Consider the following 24,382-nt stretch of genomic DNA (forward strand, 5'->3'; position numbering starts at 1 on the left):
TAGAAAAAAATGGGATGATAAACAAGTTGATTCGCAATTTGTTGTCTACAATTTGATACCGAGTAGGAGCTGAGCCGCTGATGTGATTCAAAATTTGAAATTTGGTATCGAGACGGCACCAATGTGATTTCAGTTTCAAATAAAATTTCTTTGGTTTTTTAAAGACGGTTTTAAATACAATTTGGTCCATTTTCCCAAGTAAATTTCACTTGGCAGTTTGACCATCCTCTACGGTGAGGGGCTTCGAAGCCCCTCCACAGTGCCACATCAGCGCCACGTGGGCAATGGGGGCTTCAAAGCCCCACCCCAAAGATGCCCCTCTATGGTGAGGGGGCTTCGAAGCCCCTTTATTTATTTATTTTTTTATAAAACCAAAAAACCAACAAATTTATTAAATACAAAAATAATAAAATACAAACTAAATTCAACTTAAAAACATATACCTAAAAAATCAACTATTTTTAGTCGTCGTCGTCGCCACCGCCGCTGTTTTGTTGTTTGTTTCTCCAAATCTGATCGAAGACTGAAATTCGTTTCCTTTCTTCGTGTTCTTAATAAACTAGCAAATTTCTCATCTTCGTTTAGTGTTGTGATCGGCTCCAGCGCATCGTTGTACTCGTCTTTACAAATTTCTCTACCTGAGTCCTCCAATATCATATTATGCAAGATAATACAAGTGTACATTACATTTCTTAACATATCCATTTGTTGAATACGAGCCGGATGTCTAACTATAGACCAACGTTTCTTTAATACCATGAATGCCCTTTCAATGTCCTTTCTGGCCGACTCGTGTTTTCTCTTGTAATAAATTCGTTTATCGTCAGTCGGTCATGTAAAGCTATGAACCAACGTGGCCCAATACGGATAAATTCCTTCGACTAAATAATATCAGTATTCATAGTTGACACAATTCGTGGAAAATGAGGTGTCTGGTCCAACTCCATTTATGAGACGGTCAAAAATAGGGGACGCATTTATCACAGCTATATCATTGTTTGCACCGGGCATCCCAAAAAACGCATGTCATATCCAAAGATCAAATGATGCAACAGCCTCAAAGATAATTGTTGGTCCATCATGATCATCCCGATGATATTGACCTTGCCAAGCAACTGGGCAGGCTTCCCAATCCCAATGTGTGCAATCAAGACAACCAAGCATCCCGGGAAAATTGTATCTCTGTTCATGCACCTCATATATTTTTTGTATGTCGGTTTTGGTCGTCTTCCACGAATATAATTTATGATATAGTTGAGGAATACCTAATATTAAGATTAGTTTATAAAGTTTGCATTTAAAATAAGAGGATTTATAAATAAATATTTAAAATGATAATAATACTCAAATTCGTAGAACGTGTAAAGGGCTTCACGAGCCGCTGTCTCCGACATTTGTAAATACTCTTCCATGGCGTCGCTCGCGGTCTCGTACGCTAGTTGACGAATCGCCGTCGTGCATTTTTGCAATGGAGAAAAACCTGGTCTACCTCTCGCATCATCCCATTGTTTAAAAAACGCATAATCGTGTTCTAAATCACCAACTATTCGTAAAAAAAAGTTGGTGACTCATCCGAACACGGCACCGGAATCATTCCATATCAAAAGTAGCTTTCGGCGAAAAATAATCTTTCATCAACCGTTCATGAGCACCTACACTATCCCGTTGAAGATGATGTCTTCTTGTTCGTGGTTGTGAGCCTTCGCAATGCTTGAATAAGACTCGCACAGCATCTAGAATAGCACTAAATATCACTTCATCCCCTAAATCCGAGTCTGAAATAACGTCGGGATCGGGGTAGTAGTCGTGTGTCGAAGATGATTCTGAAGACATATTTTTGGAGAAAATTATATAAGTTTTAAGAGTGTAGGATATGTTTTTGTATATATATTATATAATATCTTTTGATTTTTTTAAGGTAACATTATTACAGTCGTTGAGGGGGGGCCACCTTTTTCCATTCAACCGCGCCGGGCGTTGGGTTGACGGGCAGGACGGCGCCCCACCACCAAGGGCACCCCGTGGTGGTGTTCAGCGCCCAACGGCGCCCGCATTCGCCCCCTACGACGCCCCATAGCGACCGGTCTACATCTTTCTTCACGAAGAAATATAAATGATGCAAATCTTAAATCATGTTATAAGCAAATAATTGTGTTTGTAATCTATCGATGTGTAGGTAGATAAAGAATAAGTCAACAAACACAAAATTGGAAAAAGATATCTTTTATTCTTTTTATTTTTGGAAAGGATTAAGAAATTGAGATAATTTTTTTCAAAACTACGTAGTTTTGATAGGTTTTGCATCTAAGCCTAAACGGCTAAAATCACTGTATTCACTTTCTCCTATATTGTACGGTAATACGGTGATGTTTCTTTTCTTATTATTTTCTTATTAAGAAACATGAGGTAACTAATTGTTGGGTTCCAGTGGTGATCAGTCAACGGTTTAACCTTTAAACCCGGTTTTAATTATAAAGCTTTCATAGTTATTAATCCTATTAATAAAAGATTACGCAGCGGAATATAAAACGAGTAATCACCAAAAACGGAACCATGCAGGATCCGGTTACATACGATACGAGTACGAGTCTAAACAACCATAGTAAATAATAACATTCACGACATTATTTAATTTTACCTCGGTTAATGAATAACCGGTTGAGACACCGAGGTTCAACGAACGTTGCTAGTTGACGAACCGAACAAACGGAGTGTGGACGGTGGCGCGAGAGGCAATAACGTCTTCTGTAAGCGGGCAGCAGCGGAGGGCGTCGCGGATTACGCGGCGTCGTACAATGGTGGCCGGTTGCTTGTTGCGGCGGTGGATTTCTTGTTTATTATCGGCCGTAAACGAAAGAAATAGGTTAAGCTTGTTTGGCGGTGACTTACTCCACTTTTCTTGGAGACGCCTCCAAGAAGATCACGGTTTCCCATATTATTGTTATTATAAGATTATTTATATTATCTTATTGTTATCAACAATATGGTATAATCACGTCCAAAGCCCAACCCGTTTTAACTATCGTTTAAAGCCTGAACCGGTTTATTTAATCACTAAATAAACAATATTATTTATAACAATTATAAATTATAATTATGTCACACCTATATTCGTCATTTACCGGTTAAACAATTTAAGCGGATTTTAGTTCGTTGCCCAAGGTGTAACTCTCACGGGTCGTAACTAGGTCGGCCGCGTTAAATTAACCGAACCGGTCCACTATTTCCAACAGTCTCACACTTGGACGGCTTTCGATTAATATCCTTAACGCAGACAGTCAGCGGTGCTCTAACTACACATGGCTGCCCCCAACAAGTTATGACACTTTAAAGTCATTAACCAAAACATCTTGGAATACGCTATTGCAAGATAATGAGCCTATGGCAATCGTTGTCATCTATCCTTTCTGTATTAGACACCAATCGAACAATAAGACATGGATAAGATCAATCTCATATGGCGTTCAATCATTATCGTTTTCGTTCTCGAGTCAGTGTGGTCCAATCAAACACACAGTAAGTTTGGGTGAGGCCTCACACTTTACCAGTTTGAATCAACGAAGGCGCCAAATGTCTAACTGTTACATAACATGTAAGAGTACAGAATCCCATCTTGATTACATACAACTCCCACTGAACTTCAGAATACTCCCAACCAATGCCTTTATGACTGGCAGTTACGCGACAGTGGTTGACACTGATCAAAGAATACCTTTAGTAAACGAAAATTCTAATATGCATCTCAGGTCTTAGGATACTAAATGAGCATACCAATATCAAATGCATCTTATGACTAAGATCCATGAAGATGATTTGATGCGAGTTACATCCAACGTCATTCACAATGAGGTCTGTGAGTTTGGAAGTCAACCCCTTGAGTCCAAAGTCAGAATAGTCTTAATTCAGAATCGCTCCCACGAGTCTGACCGACTACGGATAATTTAGAATACAATATTCATGGATTAAACGTATTAAAATGAACACAGTTATAATATTCAACGTTTTCATTTAACCAGTAAATTAAAAGTGAACTCAAAAGTATAACTATTTAAATGTTCATACATCCAAATACTAAATCAAAACAAATTACTAGCTAATCTAAGACCGATAACATCCCTGTGTTGGTCATGCTTGTCCTGAGTCATCGGCTTAGTGAACGGGTCTGCTAGGTTTTGATCTGTGCCTACTTTGCTTATTGTGATTTCACCTCGTTCCAGTATCTCCCGTATGAGGTGGAACTTCCTTAGAATGTGCTTGGCTCTGTGATGAGATCTGGGCTCTTTAGCCTGAGCAATAGCACCTAGGTTATCACAGAACACCTCGATTGGTTTGCGAATACTCGGAACCACATCGAGATCGGTGATGAACTTCTTCATCCAAGCAGCCTCCTTAGCAGCATCCTATGCAGCTATATATTCGGATTCGGTGGTAGAATCCGCCACTACACTCTGCTTGAAGCTCTTCCAATAAATGGCTCATCCATTGAGAGTGAAAACGAAACCTGACTGTGAGCGAGAATCATCTCGGTCAGTCTGGAAGCTAGCATCAGTGTAACACCTTATAGTGAGCTCCTCTTCCACTCCCCCAAACACCAAGAATATATCTTTAGTCCTATTCAAGTACCTTAGAATATTCTTTACGGCAGTCCAATGGGCAATGCCAGGACTCTGCTGAAAACGACTGGTCATGCTCAGGGCATACGAGACGTCAGGTCTAGTACATAACATAGCATATGGAATTGCTTACATACGCTTAGATTCAATGTCCGTTGCCGGAGATTGCGATTTGCTCAACACGGTTCCTTTATTCATTGGAACAGCTCCTTTCTTGGAGTTTTCCATTGAGAAGCGTGCCATTACTTTGTCTATGTAAGTACTTTGACTTAGCCCTAGAATCCGCTAGATCTATCTCTATAGATCTTTATTCCCAGAATATAAGCGGCTTCTCCAAGATCTTTCATTGCAAAACAAGATTCCAACCAGTGCTTAACTTCCTTAAGCATAGGAATGTTGTTTCCAATGATCAGTATATCATCCACATACAATATGAGGAATGATATAGTGCTCCCACTAGCCTTTCTGTAAACACAAGGCTCATCTTCATTTTTGACAAAACCAAACTCTTTGATTTTCTCATCAAAGTGAAGATTCCAGCTTCGAGATGCTTGCTTAAGTCCATAAATGGACTTATTCAATTTGCAAACCCTATTAGGATATTTAGGATCGACAAAACCTTCAGGCTGAACCATATAAACATCTTCAGAAAGATGTCCATTAAGAAAAGCGGTTTTGACATCCATTTGCCATATCTCGTAGTCATAGTACGCGGCTATGGCAAGTAATATCCTTATTGACTTAGTCATAGCAACGGGCGAGAAGGTTTCATCATAGTCAACACCTTGAGTTTGAGTAAAACCTTTCGCGACTAGCCGTGCCTTATAGGTTTGCGCATTTCCATGCATGTCGGTTTTTCTCTTGAAAATCCATTTGCTCCCTACTGCCCGACTATCGGGGGGTAGCTCAAACAAGTTCCAAATTTGGTTATCCTGCATGGATTGCATCTCGGCGTTCATGGCATCTTGCCATTTCTCGGATTCCGGATCCAAGATAGCAGATTTGTACTTAGTAGGCTCGTCGCCAGACTCGGCTACTAATAAGACTTCAGGACCATCTAGATGCCATAAGTATCTAGAATTTGGTACGGGAGTCCTACTACTTCTGCGAATGCTCGTGTTCACGTCTGATGTATCAGCAACAACAACTTGTTGATCAGACGCTCCAACTTCCTCAGCGGTTGTTTGTGGTTCTTGAATTTCTTCAAGATCGACAATGTTATCTCCAGTTCCTCGATTGAGAAATTTCTTCTCAAGGAAGTGGCCTTTCCTCTTGATAGAAATCGTATTTGTATCAGGATGAAAGAAATAACCGTTTGGTTATAGTATCCGACGAAAACAACTTTTACGTCGCGGGGATCAAGTTTGTCATCAGACTCACTTGAGATGTAAGCATCACATCCCCATACTCTAATGTAAGACAGTTTGGGCTTCTTTCCCTTATGCCATATCTCATATGGGGTTTTGTCTATCTTCTTAGTTGGAGCTAGATTGACAATGCGGGGGGCGGTCATAAGGGCATAACCCCAAAAGGAATGAGGCAAGTTAGTTCTACACATCATCGATCGAACCATATTTAGCAAAGTTCGATCTCCTCTCGCTCACGCCATTATGTTGGGGTGTGCCATGTGGAGTGAGCTGTGAAACAATTCCATGCTCTTTTAGATGAGTGATGAACTCTGAGCTGAGATATTCTCCACCTCGATCTGATCGAAGCATTTTAATGGTTTTACCAAGTTGTTTTTCCACTTCGTTTTGAAACTCTTTGAACCTTTCTAAAGTTCCGTGCTTGTGTTTCATAAGATATACATAAGCGTATAGACTATAATCGTCGATAAAAGAAACGAAGTATCTTTCATGGTTTCTAGTCATGGTTCTGAAGGGTCCACATACATCAGTATGAATGAGTCCTAACAGATTCTTTTCTCGTTCACTTTTATGAGTGAAAGAGTCTTTGGCGAGTTTGCCATCTAAGCAAGATTCGCAATCATCAAACGAGTCTGATCCTGTGGATTCAATAATCCCTTCGGATTAGAGTCTTTTAACTCTGCCTTGCTTATGTGGCCAAGTCGGCAATGCCATAGAAAAGTATCATTGATGCTAGTCTTGATACGTTTTGAAATATGATATACGTTATTTTCAGTTTGAACATCAATCTCATAAATACCATTTCGAGGTTGAGCCTCAAAATAAAAGATATCATTTAAGTAAGCAGAAATAGCCATGCCATTAAAAACGTACTTAAAACCTTGTTCAAGCAACAATGAAAATGAAATGATGTTTCTAGCCAAACCAGGAGCATACAAACAATTATTCAAAGGAAAAACTAGGCCAGATGGACAAGTAAAATGAAAAACTCCAGTTGCCAGAACTGGTACTCTCTTCCCATCTCCAACGATGAGTTCCATGCTGCCTTTATTCAGTTTCTTCCACTTCTCATGCTCCTGCAAGATATTAACAATGTGGAAACCACATCCGGTATCAAATACCCATGTGTTGCTAGAGACAGTGAAAAGTTCAATAACGTATATGGAAATACCTCCAGAAGAGCCTTCACCATTGGTCTTCCTCTTTGCTAGCTCAACTAGATGCTCGGGGCAGTTACGCATCCAGTGCCCCATCTTGTTGCACTTGTAGCACTGGCGCTCCTCAGGAGGCGGCGGTGGTGCCTTTGCAACTTTCTTATTAGTGTTGGTGGCAGCTTTGGCAGCAACAGTAACTTTCTTCTTGCCTTTTCCCTTATAACCCTGATTCTTGGATTTAGGCTTCTTTATACCAGCAGATCGGATCATCAGAACTTGATTGGTCCTAGAAGGAATGTTCATCTCAGCCGTTTTGAGCATGTTGTGTCGCTCCGGCACTGTCTTTACCCAGCCATTCATGTTGAAATTCATTATGAACAGGTCGTAAGAGCTGGGGAGAGAGTTGAGGATGAAATCCGATGCCATATCATCAAGCATGGTATAATCAAGTTTCTTGAGCTGATCGATGTGCCCCTTCATCTTAAGAACATGCGCACTGACGGGAGACCCTTCTGCCATCTTGCAACTTATGAGTTGTTTCATGGTATCGAACCGTTCCTGACGGGCTTGTTTCTGAACATGCCCTTGAGTTGTTCCAGCATCTCATATGCACCAAAGTCTTCTAAGCCTTTAGCAAGCTCAGAAGTCATGGTGGCTAGCATAATACAAGAGACCTCAGCCGAGTCATCCCTATGCTTATCAAGAGCTTTTCGAGCAGCGGCTGTGTTGTTTTCAGGCTTGTTTGGAACAGGTCCATCGAGAACATACAGGCGCTTTGCCATTGTAAGAACTAGTCTTAAGTTGCGGTGCCATTCGATGAAGTTGGTACCGTTCAGTTTATCCTTCTCGATAGTCTTAAGGGCGTAGGGTGTGATTTCATTTGACGACATCTGATTAAAAACAAAAGTAAATTTTAATTAGTATTTTCGATGTAGTAGTCCTATTATTAATGACCCAATAACATTAACGAAATAGGAGTATGAGAATCTGGCTTCCAGTTATTAAAGGCAGCTGTAGCACACAACATTAATAAGTGGTTAGGCAGACTGACAACGATTGTCAATTGTGAATAGAGCACAACTCTCGGTTATGAGGCCTATAGAGACAACGATTGTCTGTATAGATACGTTTAGCCTCATCTTTGCCCACTTTAAGTCTCCAGACAGCTTTAGCACGTAACATGAGAGTAAAGTAATAGTTGTCCTAGTATAGTGACGTGTGAAAGGGTCGGATGTGTCAACGAAACGCTTTCACCTTGATGGGATAGGCTAGAAAACAAGTGCGGTGATGTAGCTCCAAACACTCGAAATTTCGCAGTATGCCTCAAGTGTGACTTGTAGTAGGATTGGCATAAACTATTGGTTTTAAAATTGGGATTAATTTTAAAATTACCAAATAGAGTAAAAGTCAAATTTTACTGTATTTATTATCGGGACAAAATTGATGAACCATTTCATCTCTCAGGACACTTAGTTTTAAATAACCTATTAAAAAACTAAGTTTGTCACGATACGTCTAACCAATTTTAAGTTAATAGAAAACTATTAAGTTTTAAGGTTTTGGAAAATCAAATTTAGTTTAATTTTGCAAAAAATTAATTGGTTGATTAAAAAAATTTATTTTAATATATTTTGTATTAGGTTGGTGGTATTATAACCTATTATAATCAAGCAAGCAACCACAATAGCAAACACGAATATGTAAATCTTAAATGGCCAAAAGGTGATTGGTCTTGCTAGAGCCTATTAGCAAGACCAATCGGGTCAAGGGGTCACAACACAAACGACCACAAGGATGGACTCCTGGTGCATCCGGTCATCTTTGCTAACTCCCACTGACTTCAAGAACTCCACGAGCTCGTCCTCGGTTTTCCTTCGGGTCTTCTTCATTACAATATTCACTAATACAAGTAATGAAAAACTAAACCCTATCTATTACAAGTTTGAACCAACAAAGTGGCCAAAAAACCATAAAATAAAACCGAAAAGTAAATACAACTTTTGAACCATCCAAATGGCCAAAAACCAAAAACCATTCAACCAAACAAACAAGGTCGGGCCAGATTTACATATTCAATAAAAATAAAATTGAGCAATATTTCGGTCAAATAAAATATTCAACTAGCTTGAAGTTTATGATGTAGATCCGGTGAAAAGACCGGATTCGACTCGTATGTTGTAACCAAGGCTCTGATACCACTGTTGGGATCCAGTGGTGATCAGTCAACGGTTTAACCTTTAAACCCGGTTTTAATTATAAAGCTTTCATAGTTATTAATCCTATTAATAAAAGATTACGCAGCGGAATATAAAACCAGTAATCACCAAAAACGGAACCATACAGGATCCGGTTACATACGATACGAGTACGAGTCTAAACAACCATAGTAAATAATAATATTCACGACATTATTTAATTTTACCTCGGTTAATGAATAACCGGTTGAGACACCGAGGTTCAACGAACGTTGCTAGTTGACGAACCGAACAAACGGAGTGTGGACGGTGGCGCGAGAGGCAACAACGTCTTCTGTAAGCGGGCAGCAGCGGAGGGCGTCGCGGATTACGCGGCGTCGTACAATGGTGGCCGGTTGCTTGTTGCGGCGGTGGATTTCTTGTTTATTATCGGCCGTAAACGAAAGAAATAGGTTAAGGTTGTTTGGCGGTGACTTACTCCACTTTTCTTGGAGACGCCTCCAAGAAGATCACGTAGGTTTCCCATATTATTGTTATTATAAGATTATTTATATTATCTTATTGTTATCAACAATATGGTATAATCACATCCAAAGCCCAACCCGTTTTAACTATCGTTTAAAGCCTGAACCAGTTTATTTAATCACTAAATAAACAATATAATTTATAACAATTATAAATTATAATTATGTCACACCTATATTCGTCATTTACCGGTTAAACAATTTAAGCGAATTTTAGTTCGTTGCCCAAGGTGTAACTCTTACGGATCGTAACTCAGTCGGCCGCGTTAAATTAACCGAACCGGTCCACTATTTCCAACACTAATGACGTTTATTTGTATAATAAAATACTATAAATACAACAATCAACCCTAACGCGCTGAACCCTACTCAAACTGTGGCTCCACGGCGTTTTGTGCGCCCATTTTAGGTGACATGAAGCTAAATGGTATTCGAAATTAAGGGTTTGTGTTTTCTTGATTTTCCATGTGGACCATTGTTCAGTTTCATTCATTAAGGGAAATGATAAGATATTATCTTTAATTAATCTGGTGTTATGGTAGTGTTGAAAAGATAATGATGTTGATGCCCGTCTTTTTCCTTTTTGTTAAATTTTTGTTCTAAAAATTCATTCTAATCAAATGCACTTTATATTATATTGCAATTTTGTAAGTATCATATATACTTGTCTTAGATTTGCTAAATAATCAAATGAAAAAAAGGAATTAGCATATTCAAATTGCTTCACAAAGTATCACTAGACAGACAATTATCCGTTGTATATAGTAACTTTGAGATGTATTAAGTGTGATCAGGGTATAAAAAATGTAATTACAGGATGCTACCTTGCTTGTAGACAAGGATGAAGGAGATATAATCCTTGATATCTTGATTGTTTACCATGCAATAAATATCTTACGACTATTGGCCGGGCTAAAACCTTACGCCGACAAATGATGGATCATCAGTGGATGTGTGGTTATGAAGGATTCAAGTGACTTACACACGCGGGCAAAGCTTCAAAGGATATTACATGAAGTTTAATCTGGATTCTAGCTAGCTGATACAAATGTTATTGCATCTTTTTTGGACATAGTTAGGTACAGTTACATTTGGACACAAGAACTAGGTAGGCCTTACTATTTACTTAATTAGCCAATATCATAGGGCATATGAACTGGTAAGGAGTATGACAACGATGATCAAGTATTGGACTCGATCAGGAGGAAGGTGTCGAGTATAAACTTTGATCTTAAAAGCGGGACATACTAATAAGTCTTCTACCAAAGCGTAATGAATGAAAAACGGGATATGATCTAGAAGATTATGCTAAAAGACAGAAAATGTAATTACATCCTAGGCAAATCCCACATCGGCCATGGACAAAAGAGATCCTTGGTTCATAAATAAATGTCTCGCCTCTTAAATCACCAACGCTCTTTGGGTTTAATGGTAGTGGATGAGAGGAGATTTCACAATTAAGCGTGCTCAGCTAGGTTTGTCTGAGCAAACAAAAAATAAATCCGTTTGCTCTTCGTGGACAATATTAGTGGTGCGAGGGGCCGGATGTTACAGAAAATATGTCACACGAAACACATAAACAAAAGGTTATATTAAACCTATCTATTTGAAAAGGATTAAAAGTTTTGTAATTGATGATACAACATAAGAAGTCATATATAGTTGTGTCATTAAAAACAATAATATTACCACATTATTACTAGAATAGGTGAGGGAGAGAGGCATCTGATACGACTAAGTGGGCCGAGATGGACTCCAACAGCAATATTAAAAGAACAAATTGATGTTGAAAGGAACACTTTGCTTACAAAGGAACTCTATTTAATTAAAGGTGCACAAAACGGGGTTTTTTCATAAAACCGGTTATGAAGTTAATCAACAAAGTTAAGAACTAGGTCGGGTAGGAACCGGTTCCGGACTTCCGGGTATGATTGAGTTCTATACTGGGTTTGTATCGGTTTTTGGTTGGGTCGGAAACAGGTTCTGAACGGCTAGAGCGGTTCCGGTGGTTCTGATTCGGTTCCGGGTGCGGTTTCTCTGAGGAACTAGAACCTAGTTTGTACCCACGGGTTGGGTAAGACGGGTCCGGTTGTGTTCCGGTACATCGGGCCGGATCCGGAATCGGGTTTTATGCCAAAGTCTACTATTATTTTATTTTTTTTATATATTTACATTTAGAGATGACTAGTGAGCACATTTCGTATGTCGGTCTCCATAATAAAACCATTTTTACTGTACACAAGTGGTTAAGCAATAAGACCACATTAGACAAATGGTAAAAGTTAGAACATCGGGCGACGATTTAGAATTGATCGGTTGATCATCAAAATGAGAAGGGGTTCGTACCAAATCAAGTCTGTCTATTACAACTAGTAACGTCGTCATTTGTACAGACTACCGACCCATCGACTTACCTACTCTATAACAATCAAGACCACAACTTCCTAACTAATACAATTTAAGTCCCTGTACTAATAACTTTCATTTATGACTACTTTAACCCCTGTCATATAACCACTGTAACATTGGTTACAAGGTCTACATTACCAGTTTGCAAAGCACTACTCTCAGTCATCTTGATGAGGAAGTCCCTTGATTCCACTTACCTCAAAACAGAGTTCGTTAAAATTTCGGACAATTTGTCAACTTTAACCATCACTTCAATGTTCTGTCCTGCCAATGGCAGATGCGGATAAGACATGAAGCTTACTACCTCCGGAATTGGTTGGTTGGGAGTTTATAGACTCATATGCAACACCTTCAAGAACCACTGCTTAACTGTTGAGAATTTGTCCCTTAACTTGAAATTATATGCAATTGTTGTAATCTTTGACCACATAATTTCATAAACTCATTAGAGGTGTGAACTTTTTGTTGATCCGAACCTAACATAAAATTTATATGTTTGAATTTACTCTAAACAAATTCAAATAAGTTTCGGATCGAGTCTTAAACACGTTTAGCTAAATAGGACAGTTCAGGTCAACATGGTTTACCGGGTTGCCCGTTTAACCCATGTGTTTTCTTAAATTTATAGTTATTTTATTAAAATATGACTTAAATTCGTTCGTTGTGCCAAAACTCGAGAATGATAACAGCAGGCTTTAGAGACAGATCCAATTAGTTTTTGAACTGTAAGTGTAAGTAAGTTTGTGAGTGACTTTGTATTATGGGAAGAGTTTGGTAATCTTTTCCAACTAACATACCATATTCCATAGCAGGATATCAGTTAAGCGTGCTAAATGAGTCGTGTTCGTGGCCGAACTTGACATGAACCGACAAACTCAAACACTAATTGAACACTAAAGTGACCCAAATATCATGTCATTTACCTGTTAAGGCTAACAACTTTTTTTTTCTTTGGCTGCATATAAACATTTGACAAATAATTTTGTAACCCAATCTATTAATTGATTTAAAATTAAACTAATCAAACTAAACCTATAAAAGTATATTCTTCATATCAAGAACTCAATACAAGTCGTCTAAAATAGCCAACAGTGTCTTATCAAAAACATTGATTAATTAGCCTAGTATAATTTTCTTTTCAAATTAAAAATCAAGCGTTTGGTTTACAGTAGCTTCAACAAAACCCCAACCATCATCAACATCTGGTCCAACCCAGAATCCAGATATCACTCTAGGGGTACAAAATACTTCATAATTATGAAAAACAGCAGCAACAGTATTGTGATGCAGCTTCATCAAAAGCATGTCTTCCCTGTGCGATTTGAGAGCCAGAAAACATATTCCTTGAAATTATAATTATAATTGTAAGTATGACAAAGATACAAAATGAAACAGACTTTGTTCATACAGTCATCAAGAAAACAGAACCCGAAATAGTAAAATAACATCACGGTTGGTTAGTGATTTTGATAGAGGAAAGCCAGTCTAGGATCGGGTTGGGTTGGGCCTGATGATCCTACCAGCCTCAGATGTCATGGGACCGGAAACATGCCCATCAGCCATATGTTCAAAACATGTTCGGTTCATTCGTTATTCTAGAAATATTAACTGACATGCACCTGCAACTTTCTATCTCAAAGAATGATCTTGTTTATTGTATTCGTCTAAGTAACAATCATTCCAACATTAACCTTATGTATAATTTAATATGTTTTTTAATTTACCTTAATCGCAAAGTGTGAACTTCCATCATCAAAGTTGACATTCATATGCAGATATAATTGTCGCGTTTCGAAGTTTTATTAAGCATCATTCTTTCATTATGCAGTTCTAGCAATTCTCTATATTAAGACCGGTTTTATATTAAACGGTCAGAACCATGCATATGTATCTTATATATGAATATATGATACACATGGATGTATATGCATACCTAGGGGTGAGTTCATTGGGGAACTCCAAAAAAGTAGGGAACCGGAGGGAACTGACTTAGACGAACTCCAGTTGAACTCATTACAACGGCGTTGAAACCGGCACGTCGAAGCCTAACCTTAAAGCTAAACCATAAACCATACTTCTAAACCCTAAAGCTAAACTGCAAGGCTAACGGCTAAACTTAAACCTAAAATGTAAACAATAAACCCTAAACCCTAACCCTAAAGCATCATTCTTTACTATGCAGTTCTAGCAATTCTCTAGCTAGAATGAGTTAACCCGGAGTTCGTTTGAGCCGATTCCCTCCCCGCTTTCTATGTTCCCAATATAACATATATATATATATATATTTGTGTGTGTGGACATACCATTTAAGAAGGTTGATGAAGTAAAAAGCAGCCTGCGATTGTGTGTTTTTTGTGCTTGTATATCCTTTGAACAAAAAAAAATAAAAGAAAATCAAAATCCAAACATAATGCTAATGTAAGTAAAGTAGAAACATAGATAAGCAAATCCTATCCACAAATAGACTATATTTATTTATGAATAAATACCTGCATTAAAAAAGAATGACATATTAGCAACCAGGAAATGAAAAGGCAGATCAAATCCCTAATATTCTTGATTTTGTTAAAAGATTTCTAACAAAATCTTGAATCCAAACAGACAAATAACCCATAGGATTAAAAAGTCCAGCACAATAATAATAATAATAATAATAACAATAATAATAATGATAATAATGATCCCCCGCCCCAATATTCTCATTCAGAGGAGTTCGTAAGAGAAAGGAGTGACGCAATAAAACTGAAGTTAACATTCAATCAAACTATTTTTAGAGTTGCGTAGGTAAAACTTATAGTTATCCTTAAAACTTGCAGAAAGAAGAAGATTCTAGAGAATGAGGACCTGAATTATTAGGGGTTTAGGTGAAGTGAGAATGAAGGAGACCAAACACGCCATAGAAAGAAACAAGCTTAAAACCTGCTCATATTTTTATTTGTATCAAAGATTTTGACCCTAACTCACACGTACATACAACACGAACCCAGGTTGTGTTAGTCGGCCCGAAACCAATCAAAAAATGGAATGTGTTAGTCGATTCAAAACCTCTTTTCTTCATGCCAGTTTTAAGTCACATCGCCGTGTTGGATATTCTAAAACATATTTGCTATTGTGGTTGCGGTTGCAGCTCCGGTTCAGATTTAATATCATGACTCATGACTCCGACACATATGATTCCAATATGACGGATTAATTTCATATTTATGAATTTAGTATTTAATTTATGTCTTATGTTTTTTTTATTAATGATATAACCTTTTTATTAATGAATTTTAAGCCTTGAAAATAATTTTCTTTCACTTGTAATTAATAATTCTATATTATGTTTATTAATTTGTAAATAATTTACTTTCAGGAAAAATAAAAATATAAAACGAAAGATGGGTTGTGATGAATGAAGTACAATTTCATGATTGAAAAATAGTTAGAGATGCAATGACGTCACTTACGTGCAATAGAGATAACGTGAAAGATGGTTAGGATAGAAACCATCTTTAAATTCTCTTTAATAAACCACATTTATTTTCACATATCACCAATTATATACTTTATTGGACTTCATCTATCTTTAAAGTCTATTAGCAAATCACATTTAACCGTAATTTAGACAAAACCGCTAGCCAAGGTTTATAAAAGACAAACCACACCTACCAGTTTCTGCGAGGTTTAACAATTTAAACCTTTTAATAGTTTTGTAATTTTAGATTAAAAAAAGTAGAGTATAAAATAGCTTAATATCATATTTTAGTAACTGATAAGAATTGTTCATGAAAAGACATGTTAAACGGCCGTGAACCATAAGGCAAACATTAAATCGATGGCAAAAACACATGCACAACCTATCTTTGACATACATTTCTATTAGTATCGAACACTCATAACAGCGTATCTAAGTCGTGTCTACTGTGAGTATCCTCTTATCAGATGCCTCTCCCGCAGCAACTTTCCCACCATACTTCTTGGTCTTGCTACTGCTATTACTACTATTATCACTGCTATTTTTCACAACCGCTCGTTGCAATATACGAACAGGGATCCCACCCATATCAAAGTCCTCCTTCAAAGATCTTGTTAAGAACCTCAAGTCTGTGTCTGAAAGTCTCGTCTTTCCACTAACAAATGCAACAAAAGTGGGCGGTCGGGCTTTCACTTGAGTAAAATACTTCACTTTCGGCTGTGCTGCTAGATCCTTCCAAGAATGCCTGCTCATTACCTGAAACAATGTTTTGACAACTCAACTCAGACCCTTTCTATCAACCCTTTTATTTATATAAAAGATTATCAGTTTTGGTGGTGTTTTACTCATAATAAGCCAAATGTAGCCAAATGGGTATTTATATTCTTACAGTCCTATATCATCTTATATAAAAGACTATATTATTAGCATTACTACCCTTACAAACTTTTAAATTTCCCAGCTTTGACAAAATTACACTTAATGACCATTCTATCCCTTTCCATTATATTTGTCTAAACCCTACTATTTTGATCGACGACAATAAGCAAATCGTCATTTATTAAATTTGTTTATAATGAATCGGGTGCATTTGACATTATAACTACTTTGTAGGGGCATATATGATATTTTTAGTTTTGCATCGTATATATGATATTCTCCAAGTATGTATAGGTGGTATATTAAATTGCCCACAACTATAATTATAGTTTTGTATTTAAACTAATTTGCTAGGATATCAGAATACTGGAACTGGCAGGCCGGACAAAAAACGAAAAAAATTAAAATAATAATAATAATAGGTGTGAACAGTAACTAACCTTGCGTAGCCAACGGTTAAGGCGAGCAGTTGATAACCTCAAACACCACTTTTGGTATGTCTCAATGACGTTCTGCATTACATCTATTCTACCTTTCCCTTCTAGTGCTGAAACAAACACAACAGGTATCCCTGTCACCTGTCAACAACAATGCATGTTTGTTAACCCAGTTTACACCATGAAAGAAAGATAACATTCACTACAAACAAACCTGAGGAATTATCATTTGAATTTCTTCAGGAACAGCTTTAACAACCCTATCATATAACTTTTCTTCTAAAAGATCCATTTTATTCACAATCACAACCAAGCCCCGTCCTTCTTCTATTGCTCGCCTTGCTATCACTACCTCATCATGTGTCAAACTTTTTCTAGCTTTTGAAATCTAGTTTTCACCCATAAAAGCGCATTAGAGATATCAGCACTTTCATATAGTTAATGTCTTATCCATAGAAAGTAGACAAATAGCATGTTTTGACCAACCTCGTGACCATCAAGGACTAAAGCAACAACGTGAGCCCTCATCAGGTTTTTTCTAGATTGTACAATGCTCAAAGATGATGCACCTTTTTCTGACTTTGTTCTTTGCATCCAACCTGCTGTGTCCACCTAAAAATCAACCAAATTTTCGATCATATAAAAAGCAAATGGTATAAATAAACCAACATACTTTATGGTATTTTTTTTCTTGCAAAAGTCCATTAACAACTTTTTACACATTAAAGTCCCTCTACATATTAAACTTGAACAAATTGTTAGCTTTTATTAACTTTTTAATGCTACGTGAGGAAAGAATTGAAATGTGTTGATGTTATAAGTTGGACATGTGGCTAGGATTCATTGTTCGTTTTTTCTTGTTTTTCATTTCAATAAGTTGATAATAATCTTTCAAAAACAATATAATAATAATACATCTGCGTGGACGCGTAACTCAAAATAAAATAAAAAACTAAAAGAATATAAAATAATTTGTAGAAATTAAAACTGTTAGAAAGTTGTAAGCAAATGATTTTTATTGCTATTATAATGTAATGTGTTATTTTCATGGTTCATCAAATCATAATTAAAAGATACTTGTTCTTCAAAATTAATATGTTAAGGGAAATTTATGATAAAAAAAATAGATAAAAAAAGCAAAAAATAAAAACACAGAAAGCATGTTGATTTATATGTGCAAAATATTCTTAAAGAGACTTTTTTGAGTGAAAACAGAAAGTATGTTGGTTTTTAGTATTTTCCTTTATATAAGTAACGAATAGAATAAAGCAAAACTAATCAATGATTAAGATAATATGATGATAACTTTTCAAATTTAGAAATTTAAATTACCATGTATACCGTTCTTCCTTCAAATTCAAACTCAACTCTAACCGAATCTCTTGTTAAGCCCGCCTCTGGGCCCACCAAAACACGATCTTCCTGCAGAATCGCATTCAACAAGGTTGACTTTCCTACATTGGGTCGGCCCACAAATGCTAACTGGAGTGGTAGCTTTGACTCTTCTTCCACACAAGACTCACATGCTTCATTAGTTTCATCAGCAGCTTCGAAGATGCAAAATAGTGACAAATAATTAAAATAAGTAAAAACTATTAGGCTTGTAAACGAACCACATGTTCAGTGAACTGTACGTGAGCTGTTTCGGTGGAAATTTCTTTTATGTTTGTTCAACTAATAAAAAAACAAAGATGAACGGAAGTTTTTATTCATTTATTTAAACAAACGAACATGAACACATGTCTTATTTATGTTCGTGAACTTTCATTTATTTTGTATTTTTTTAACAATGTTACCCCTACTCTACTTTACACCAATAATTCTAAACTACTCCCTTACCCAGGTTGAACTTGAGACCTCCCCTCTAAGAGGCATCTGCCTCAACCAAGTGATCTAGCAAGTTCATTTGTTTATGTTTGTACAGATATTAATTAAAACCTATAGGCCCGTTACAATTTTGTATAGTTTTATTAACTTTTTTAGGTCTAACACAATGTTCACATTAACTTTTAATTAATTTTATCTCACTTATTTTTGTTTATCTATGTTGCGTATAATCTTTTGTTTACATTCGTAAACCATTCATTTATATCGTGAACATAAAACGAACACGTTCATTTTCTTAACGAACGACAAAAAGAATGCTCATTTAAATGTTTGTGCTAGATCGTTTGTTCCTTTAGAGTTAAACAAACGAACATAAACGAACACGAACACATTCATTTTCTTAACAAACGACCTAAACAAATGTTCATTTAATTGTTATTGTTCAATCATGAACATAAACAAAAACAAACACGTAAATGTTCATTTTCTTAACAAACGAACACGAATAGAAAAACCATGTTTATTCTTTTGTTCGTGTTTGTTTGGTTAGAGCCACACGAACATAAACAGACACGAACACGTGCATTTTCTTTACAAACGAACATGAATAGAAAAACCATTCTCATTTTAAGTGTTTCTGTTACAATTGTTTGTACAGTTAGAGTTAAACGAATGGACATTTTCTTAACAAACGAACACAAACAAAAAAAACCATGTTCGTTTAACTGTCCGTGTTCTATCTTTTGTTCGGTGAGAGTTAAATGAACAAACATAAACGAGCACGAGCACATTCATTTTCTTAACGAACGAACACAAAAAAAACATATTCATATAATTGTTCATGTTTAATCATTTGTTCGGTTAGAGTTAAATGCACGAACAGGTTCATTTTTTTAACGAACAAGCAGAAACAAGAAAATCATATTCATTTAATTGTTGTGTTTTTACGTCTGTTCGTTTAGAGTAAAACAAAGGAACTTGAACATGCTCCGTTTGTGTTCGTTCGGTTCGTTTACACGCCTAAAAATTATCAACAAAATAAGAGTAGAAGTGAAAATTCCAAAGTTAAGGGACCTAAATGTTATTTACCTAAGTTAAGGACAAAAAAGAAAAATAATCTTACCATCTACACTATGAACTAGCATATGTTGATCAAGCAATGGTCTAAGAACATCATACAAATCATTCATCCCTAAACCAGTTTCAGCAGAGACAGCAACGGGATCACCAAACCCTAATGTACGGGCCTCACTAGCAGCCGAAATAACCGACCCGAAACCATCATCAAGTGATTCAGCTTTATTCATTACCATAATAATCTTGAGTCCCGGAGCATGTTTTCTTAGCCACTTTCCAACATCCAAATCCATGGGTTGCAACCCATCTCTACATCACACAAACAAATTATTATTGGTTATTACAAATACCAAACTAATATTTTGCATAAAGCAATGTAAAAGATTGTATGATTAGAATTCGTTTTAGGTGAATTTCGACCTAAACCCTTCAACCCTTTGTGTTTCCTTTTTTGGTCATCATCCTTTACATGCATGATCAACAAATTATTACTTTGCATGCAGCGTCAATTTACACTCGATAACCAAAGAGAATTTTTAAAACATGTAGATTTCTCGGTTATAACAATGTTAAGATTTATTGTTGTTATTCCTTTTGTCTTTACAGAAATACATTAACTGAGATTTCCACTTGTGAGCTATTATTTTGCTTGACTGAACCATAAAAGCATTTCCATTTTCCACTTATTTTCTATGTGATTTATATACATATCATACACGCCTGTCAAATCATTTTCTTTTTTTTTTTTTTAATTTTATATTGAAGAAAGATCATACAGAATAGAAGAAAAAAGTAGAGATGTCAAGGTAGGTGACTAGGTGTATCAGAGGGTTCACTAGCTAGTAAAAACATGAAAAATTTTGGTACACGTTGGGTAAGGTTGAGCCGCAAACAAAAAAAACATGTAAGCATGTGCATCACTTGAAAGTGGTGCTTGCTACAACATCTAAACATCAAAGGTAAATCAAAACGCTAGACATGCTTAGCAAGTAGTAAATAGGGGTGTGAATTTCTTCAAAACGACGGTCAACCCAGCGGGTTGGCCCGTGTAACCCCTTTTTTTAATGTGTTTTATGTAATAATTTAAATTGGTTGGGTATCTTATGCCAAAATCTAAAACTAAAACGAAAATTGACATAAGATTTTATAGTTAACAATTTTAAATGTAATAGATTTGTATTTTTCTTTTTTTCTGATAATAATGTATATAAAAAGTATTAATATGTGATAACAATAAAAACTAAAAAAAAAACTTTCAGGTCAATATGCATGTCATGTTCGGGTTCACGTGTCTGAGACAGTCTTTGGGTATGGGTCATGTTCGGGTTCGTGTCAAATTTCAGAGTTTGTGTTGGGTTGGACCCGCCAACACGATCCTGTTAACGCCCTTAGACTCGTAATAGCAATTAGCATGAAATGCAGTCAATCTAAAAAGCCTTAGTATCACATGAAGATAAAACAAAAAGGATTTAAAACATTTAGCAAATTCACATAGATTTATTTTGTTCTTATGCCAAAAACTAGTGCATGTGAACAAAAACCAGCTTCAAAACCTAATGAAGATAAACTAACCTTGCATCAACAAGAAAGAGTGCAAAATTACACATTCTCAAAACATTTGCTGTCATTTCTGCAGTCCTACCAAGAACTGAACCAGATGAAGCCTCGGCCTCTAAGCCGGCTGAATCCAAAACCTTAAACCGTAAATCACCCAATTTGGCAATCCCTTCGCGTATGTCACGAGTCACATGATCATTAGGAGTGTTGTACACAAGTGCCTCTCGTCTTCTTATTAAACTAAATTATCATGTTCATAACAGCCAAATGTGAATGCATAAACAAGTATAAACTTTATGACACATATATTAGAATAGCTAACCGATTAAACAACGCAGATTTGCCAACATTTGGGCGACCAATGAGGAGTATAGTTGGAAGCAATTGTGCATCTACTTTGCTAAACTCAACAGGTTTTCCACTTTCAAATTTGCTGATATCAGCACCAACATCTATGTTACTATCGCTGACATCATCTTGAGTTGGAGCTACAGAGAACCATCTTCTATACTCGAATGTAGAACGATGAGAGTGTGAAACTAAGTTGAAAAGATTGGAACCTAAAATTGTTGTTTTAATGCCACCTGGAAGTAAGCATTAAACAAAGACAAGCACGTTAAGATCACGTTTCTCTGGTTTGAAGACACTAAAATTTCATAACAGTTACCTTTGTTGAACTGTATACCAATAGAACTTTTACTTTCAATGCTGTCATGGATCAAATTCTTTTGTAGGAATATAGTAACGTGAGCACGGCGGCGTGAAAGAGCATGAAGCAATGCAAGAGACATGGCATAATTTATTGTTTGTAGTAACTAATGATTGTTGCTTGTAAGTCACCTATGTATTGGTTGCAAAATGTATCCTACTCTGTGCCTGAAGACAATAAGAAAGAAGATAAATCAAACACTGTGAAGCATCCAGCCTAACTAATTATGAAGGGAGGCTAAGAAAAATTAGACATGAGGAAGCATTTAACTAAAATAAAACAACAAGAATATTAAGTTTTGTTAACATTCTGATGTACTTATTTCTAGTAGACTGGCAAACGGGTCGGTCGGTTCGGGTCACGTGTTAGAATGTGACGGTTCAGAAAGAGGTTATTTTGGTTCGGGTCAAGAAGGTTTGTGGTCGGAACGGATTTCTAGTCGGGCCAATTCAGCTTTGCTTCTGGTTTCTGATGCCTGTTAAACGCATTTTGGTTACGCGCACAGCGTAGGTTGAGCGTTCTTAATGCAAGTTACACGCATTCCAGTGCCAGTTACGCGTACCGAGGATGGTTAGACGTGTTTAAATGCAATTTTGGCAGCCTAATTTCTAGCATCCATAGTAGAAAGAAAGGTGTTTTGCAAATCATGCCCTACATATCACTCACGGGCATAACGTCGAACATTCAATCAAAGGATAAATAGAAGACAGTATTTAAATGAACACCTTTACCTGATTGAGCAGAAGTGTTCGATACAAATTGAACAATGATAGCCGAACAAGGATTGGTTACCGCAGGGCTAATAGTAAATTACAGGATGGATCTTGAGATGATTTCAGTTCAAACACAGTTTGAATAGTTAACGACATGAAGCGCCGGTGAAGATGTACCCAACTGTAGTAGATATCGGCGGCGATTTATGAGCCTGGTGTAACTGTAAGCGGTGGATAAAGGGGGTGTTTGGCCTAGCTTTTTTAGTAGAGCTTATAGCTTTTTTAGCTTCTTTTTTTTTTTTTTATAAAATAAGCTTAACTCATAGCATGTTCGGGATTGCTTTTAGAAATTGGTTATGACTTTTTGGAGAGGCAAATTGTCCAAAATGTCCCTCCAAAAGCACCTAGAAGCTCCAAATAAGCTTCAAACTGGAGCTTTTAGATGCTTTTGGAGGGGCATTTTGGATATTTTGCCAATCCAAAAAGCCATAAGCAGTTTTAAGAAGCAATCCCAAACACCCCCTTAGTGTTTGGTTTAGCTTTTTTAACTTATGCTTATAAGCTTATATAAGCTAATTTTGATAAGTTTATTTGAAGATGGTTTTTTAGCTTATTTGAAGAAGCTTATTTGTTTAAGAGGGTAAATTACCATTTGCCTTCAAATGATGATGGATTAATATTATTGAAACAACTTATTGTTGGGTTTCTATGAATATTTTATATTTAGTTAACCATTTAACTAGTCACAATTAAGGCGGAAGCGTGATATAAACAAACTACACATATGTATCCATGTGTTTATATATGTATATATTACAAGTTTATAGGAAATGTGTACATGAACAACATAATTTATTCATGTTATAAGATTACCAATAATCTATTTATTAGAAACCCGAAGCAAGGATCAAATGATACGGGAAAACTAAACTATCAAAGCTTGTAAAACTTACATTCTTAAACCTTTAAGAGATGTAGTTGATGTTGAAGAAGATGATGATGTTGATGCTAGACTTTCAAAGGGAAAATCCTCAAACAGAATATACCCCGAGCCTCCAACACACACCGAGCTATGTTAGGGAGCTTGAACACGAAAAACCGAGACCCGAGCCTCCTTTTTGATCTTGGCCGTAAGCTAGAACCAAGAAAGAAAGAAAGACTTTTGGTTTTTTTTTATATCTTTCTTGAAAGTCCTTTTCATACTATATATATAATCATATCATATCTTTGGTTAGGTCTTGGTTAAGTAAGGATCACTCCATCTCTACCATATCCATGACATGATTTTTGACCAAAACTTTGGGGTGTGGGGCCCACCCAAAACCGGCCCCATAATTATATATATATATTTTTTTATTTATTTATTTTATACTTTATAAAATATATAAACACCCCATCTTTTATAAACCATTTTACAAAAGAACATATAGTTAAATAATCATTCCAATAATAATTATTTGAATA

At 36.4% G+C, this 24,382-nt stretch overlaps 1 protein-coding gene and 1 long non-coding RNA gene across 2 annotated transcripts; both read right to left on the bottom strand.

Moving 5' to 3' along the window:
• Nucleotides 1-13,378: 13,378 nt before the first annotated feature.
• Nucleotides 13,379-14,905, bottom strand: LOC143623062 (uncharacterized). Its single transcript, XR_013151824.1, has 2 exons — nucleotides 14,566-14,905; nucleotides 13,379-13,605 (listed from the first exon to the last, which is right to left on the bottom strand). It is a non-coding gene; the product is annotated as an uncharacterized LOC143623062 (long non-coding RNA).
• Nucleotides 14,906-16,048: 1,143 nt separating this feature from the next.
• Nucleotides 16,049-22,480, bottom strand: LOC143623070 (uncharacterized). The gene is made up of 9 exons (XM_077094058.1): nucleotides 22,164-22,480; nucleotides 21,819-22,080; nucleotides 21,512-21,736; nucleotides 19,986-20,248; nucleotides 18,368-18,582; nucleotides 17,522-17,647; nucleotides 17,250-17,423; nucleotides 17,039-17,176; nucleotides 16,049-16,475 (listed from the first exon to the last, which is right to left on the bottom strand). Exons 1-9 carry the CDS (start codon nucleotides 22,285-22,287, stop codon nucleotides 16,152-16,154), a joined length of 1,851 nt encoding a protein of 616 aa, XP_076950173.1. The 5' UTR covers nucleotides 22,288-22,480; the 3' UTR covers nucleotides 16,049-16,151.
• Between the last annotated feature and the right edge of the window lie 1,902 nt (nucleotides 22,481-24,382).

The sequence above is a fragment of the Bidens hawaiensis genome, unplaced genomic scaffold (genome assembly GCF_021521415.1).
Source record: "Bidens hawaiensis isolate Kalapana, Puna unplaced genomic scaffold, B.hawaiensis_p1.1 tig00003270_1, whole genome shotgun sequence".
Classification (NCBI taxonomy): domain Eukaryota; kingdom Viridiplantae; phylum Streptophyta; class Magnoliopsida; order Asterales; family Asteraceae; genus Bidens; species Bidens hawaiensis.

Bases quoted from the DNA above. Each gene is read 5' to 3' on its own strand.
- LOC143623070 (XM_077094058.1), bottom strand. From the start codon at position 22,287: ATGTCTCTTGCATTGCTTCATGCTCTTTCACGCCGCCGTGCTCACGTT. The intron at 20,249-21,511 runs GTTAGTTTATCT...TGTGTGATGTAG, and splicing joins CTCTTTCTTGTTGATGCAAG to AGATGGGTTGCAACCCATGG. The intron at 17,648-18,367 runs GTAATTTAAATT...GTTGATTTTTAG, and splicing joins AAGGAAGAACGGTATACATG to GTGGACACAGCAGGTTGGAT.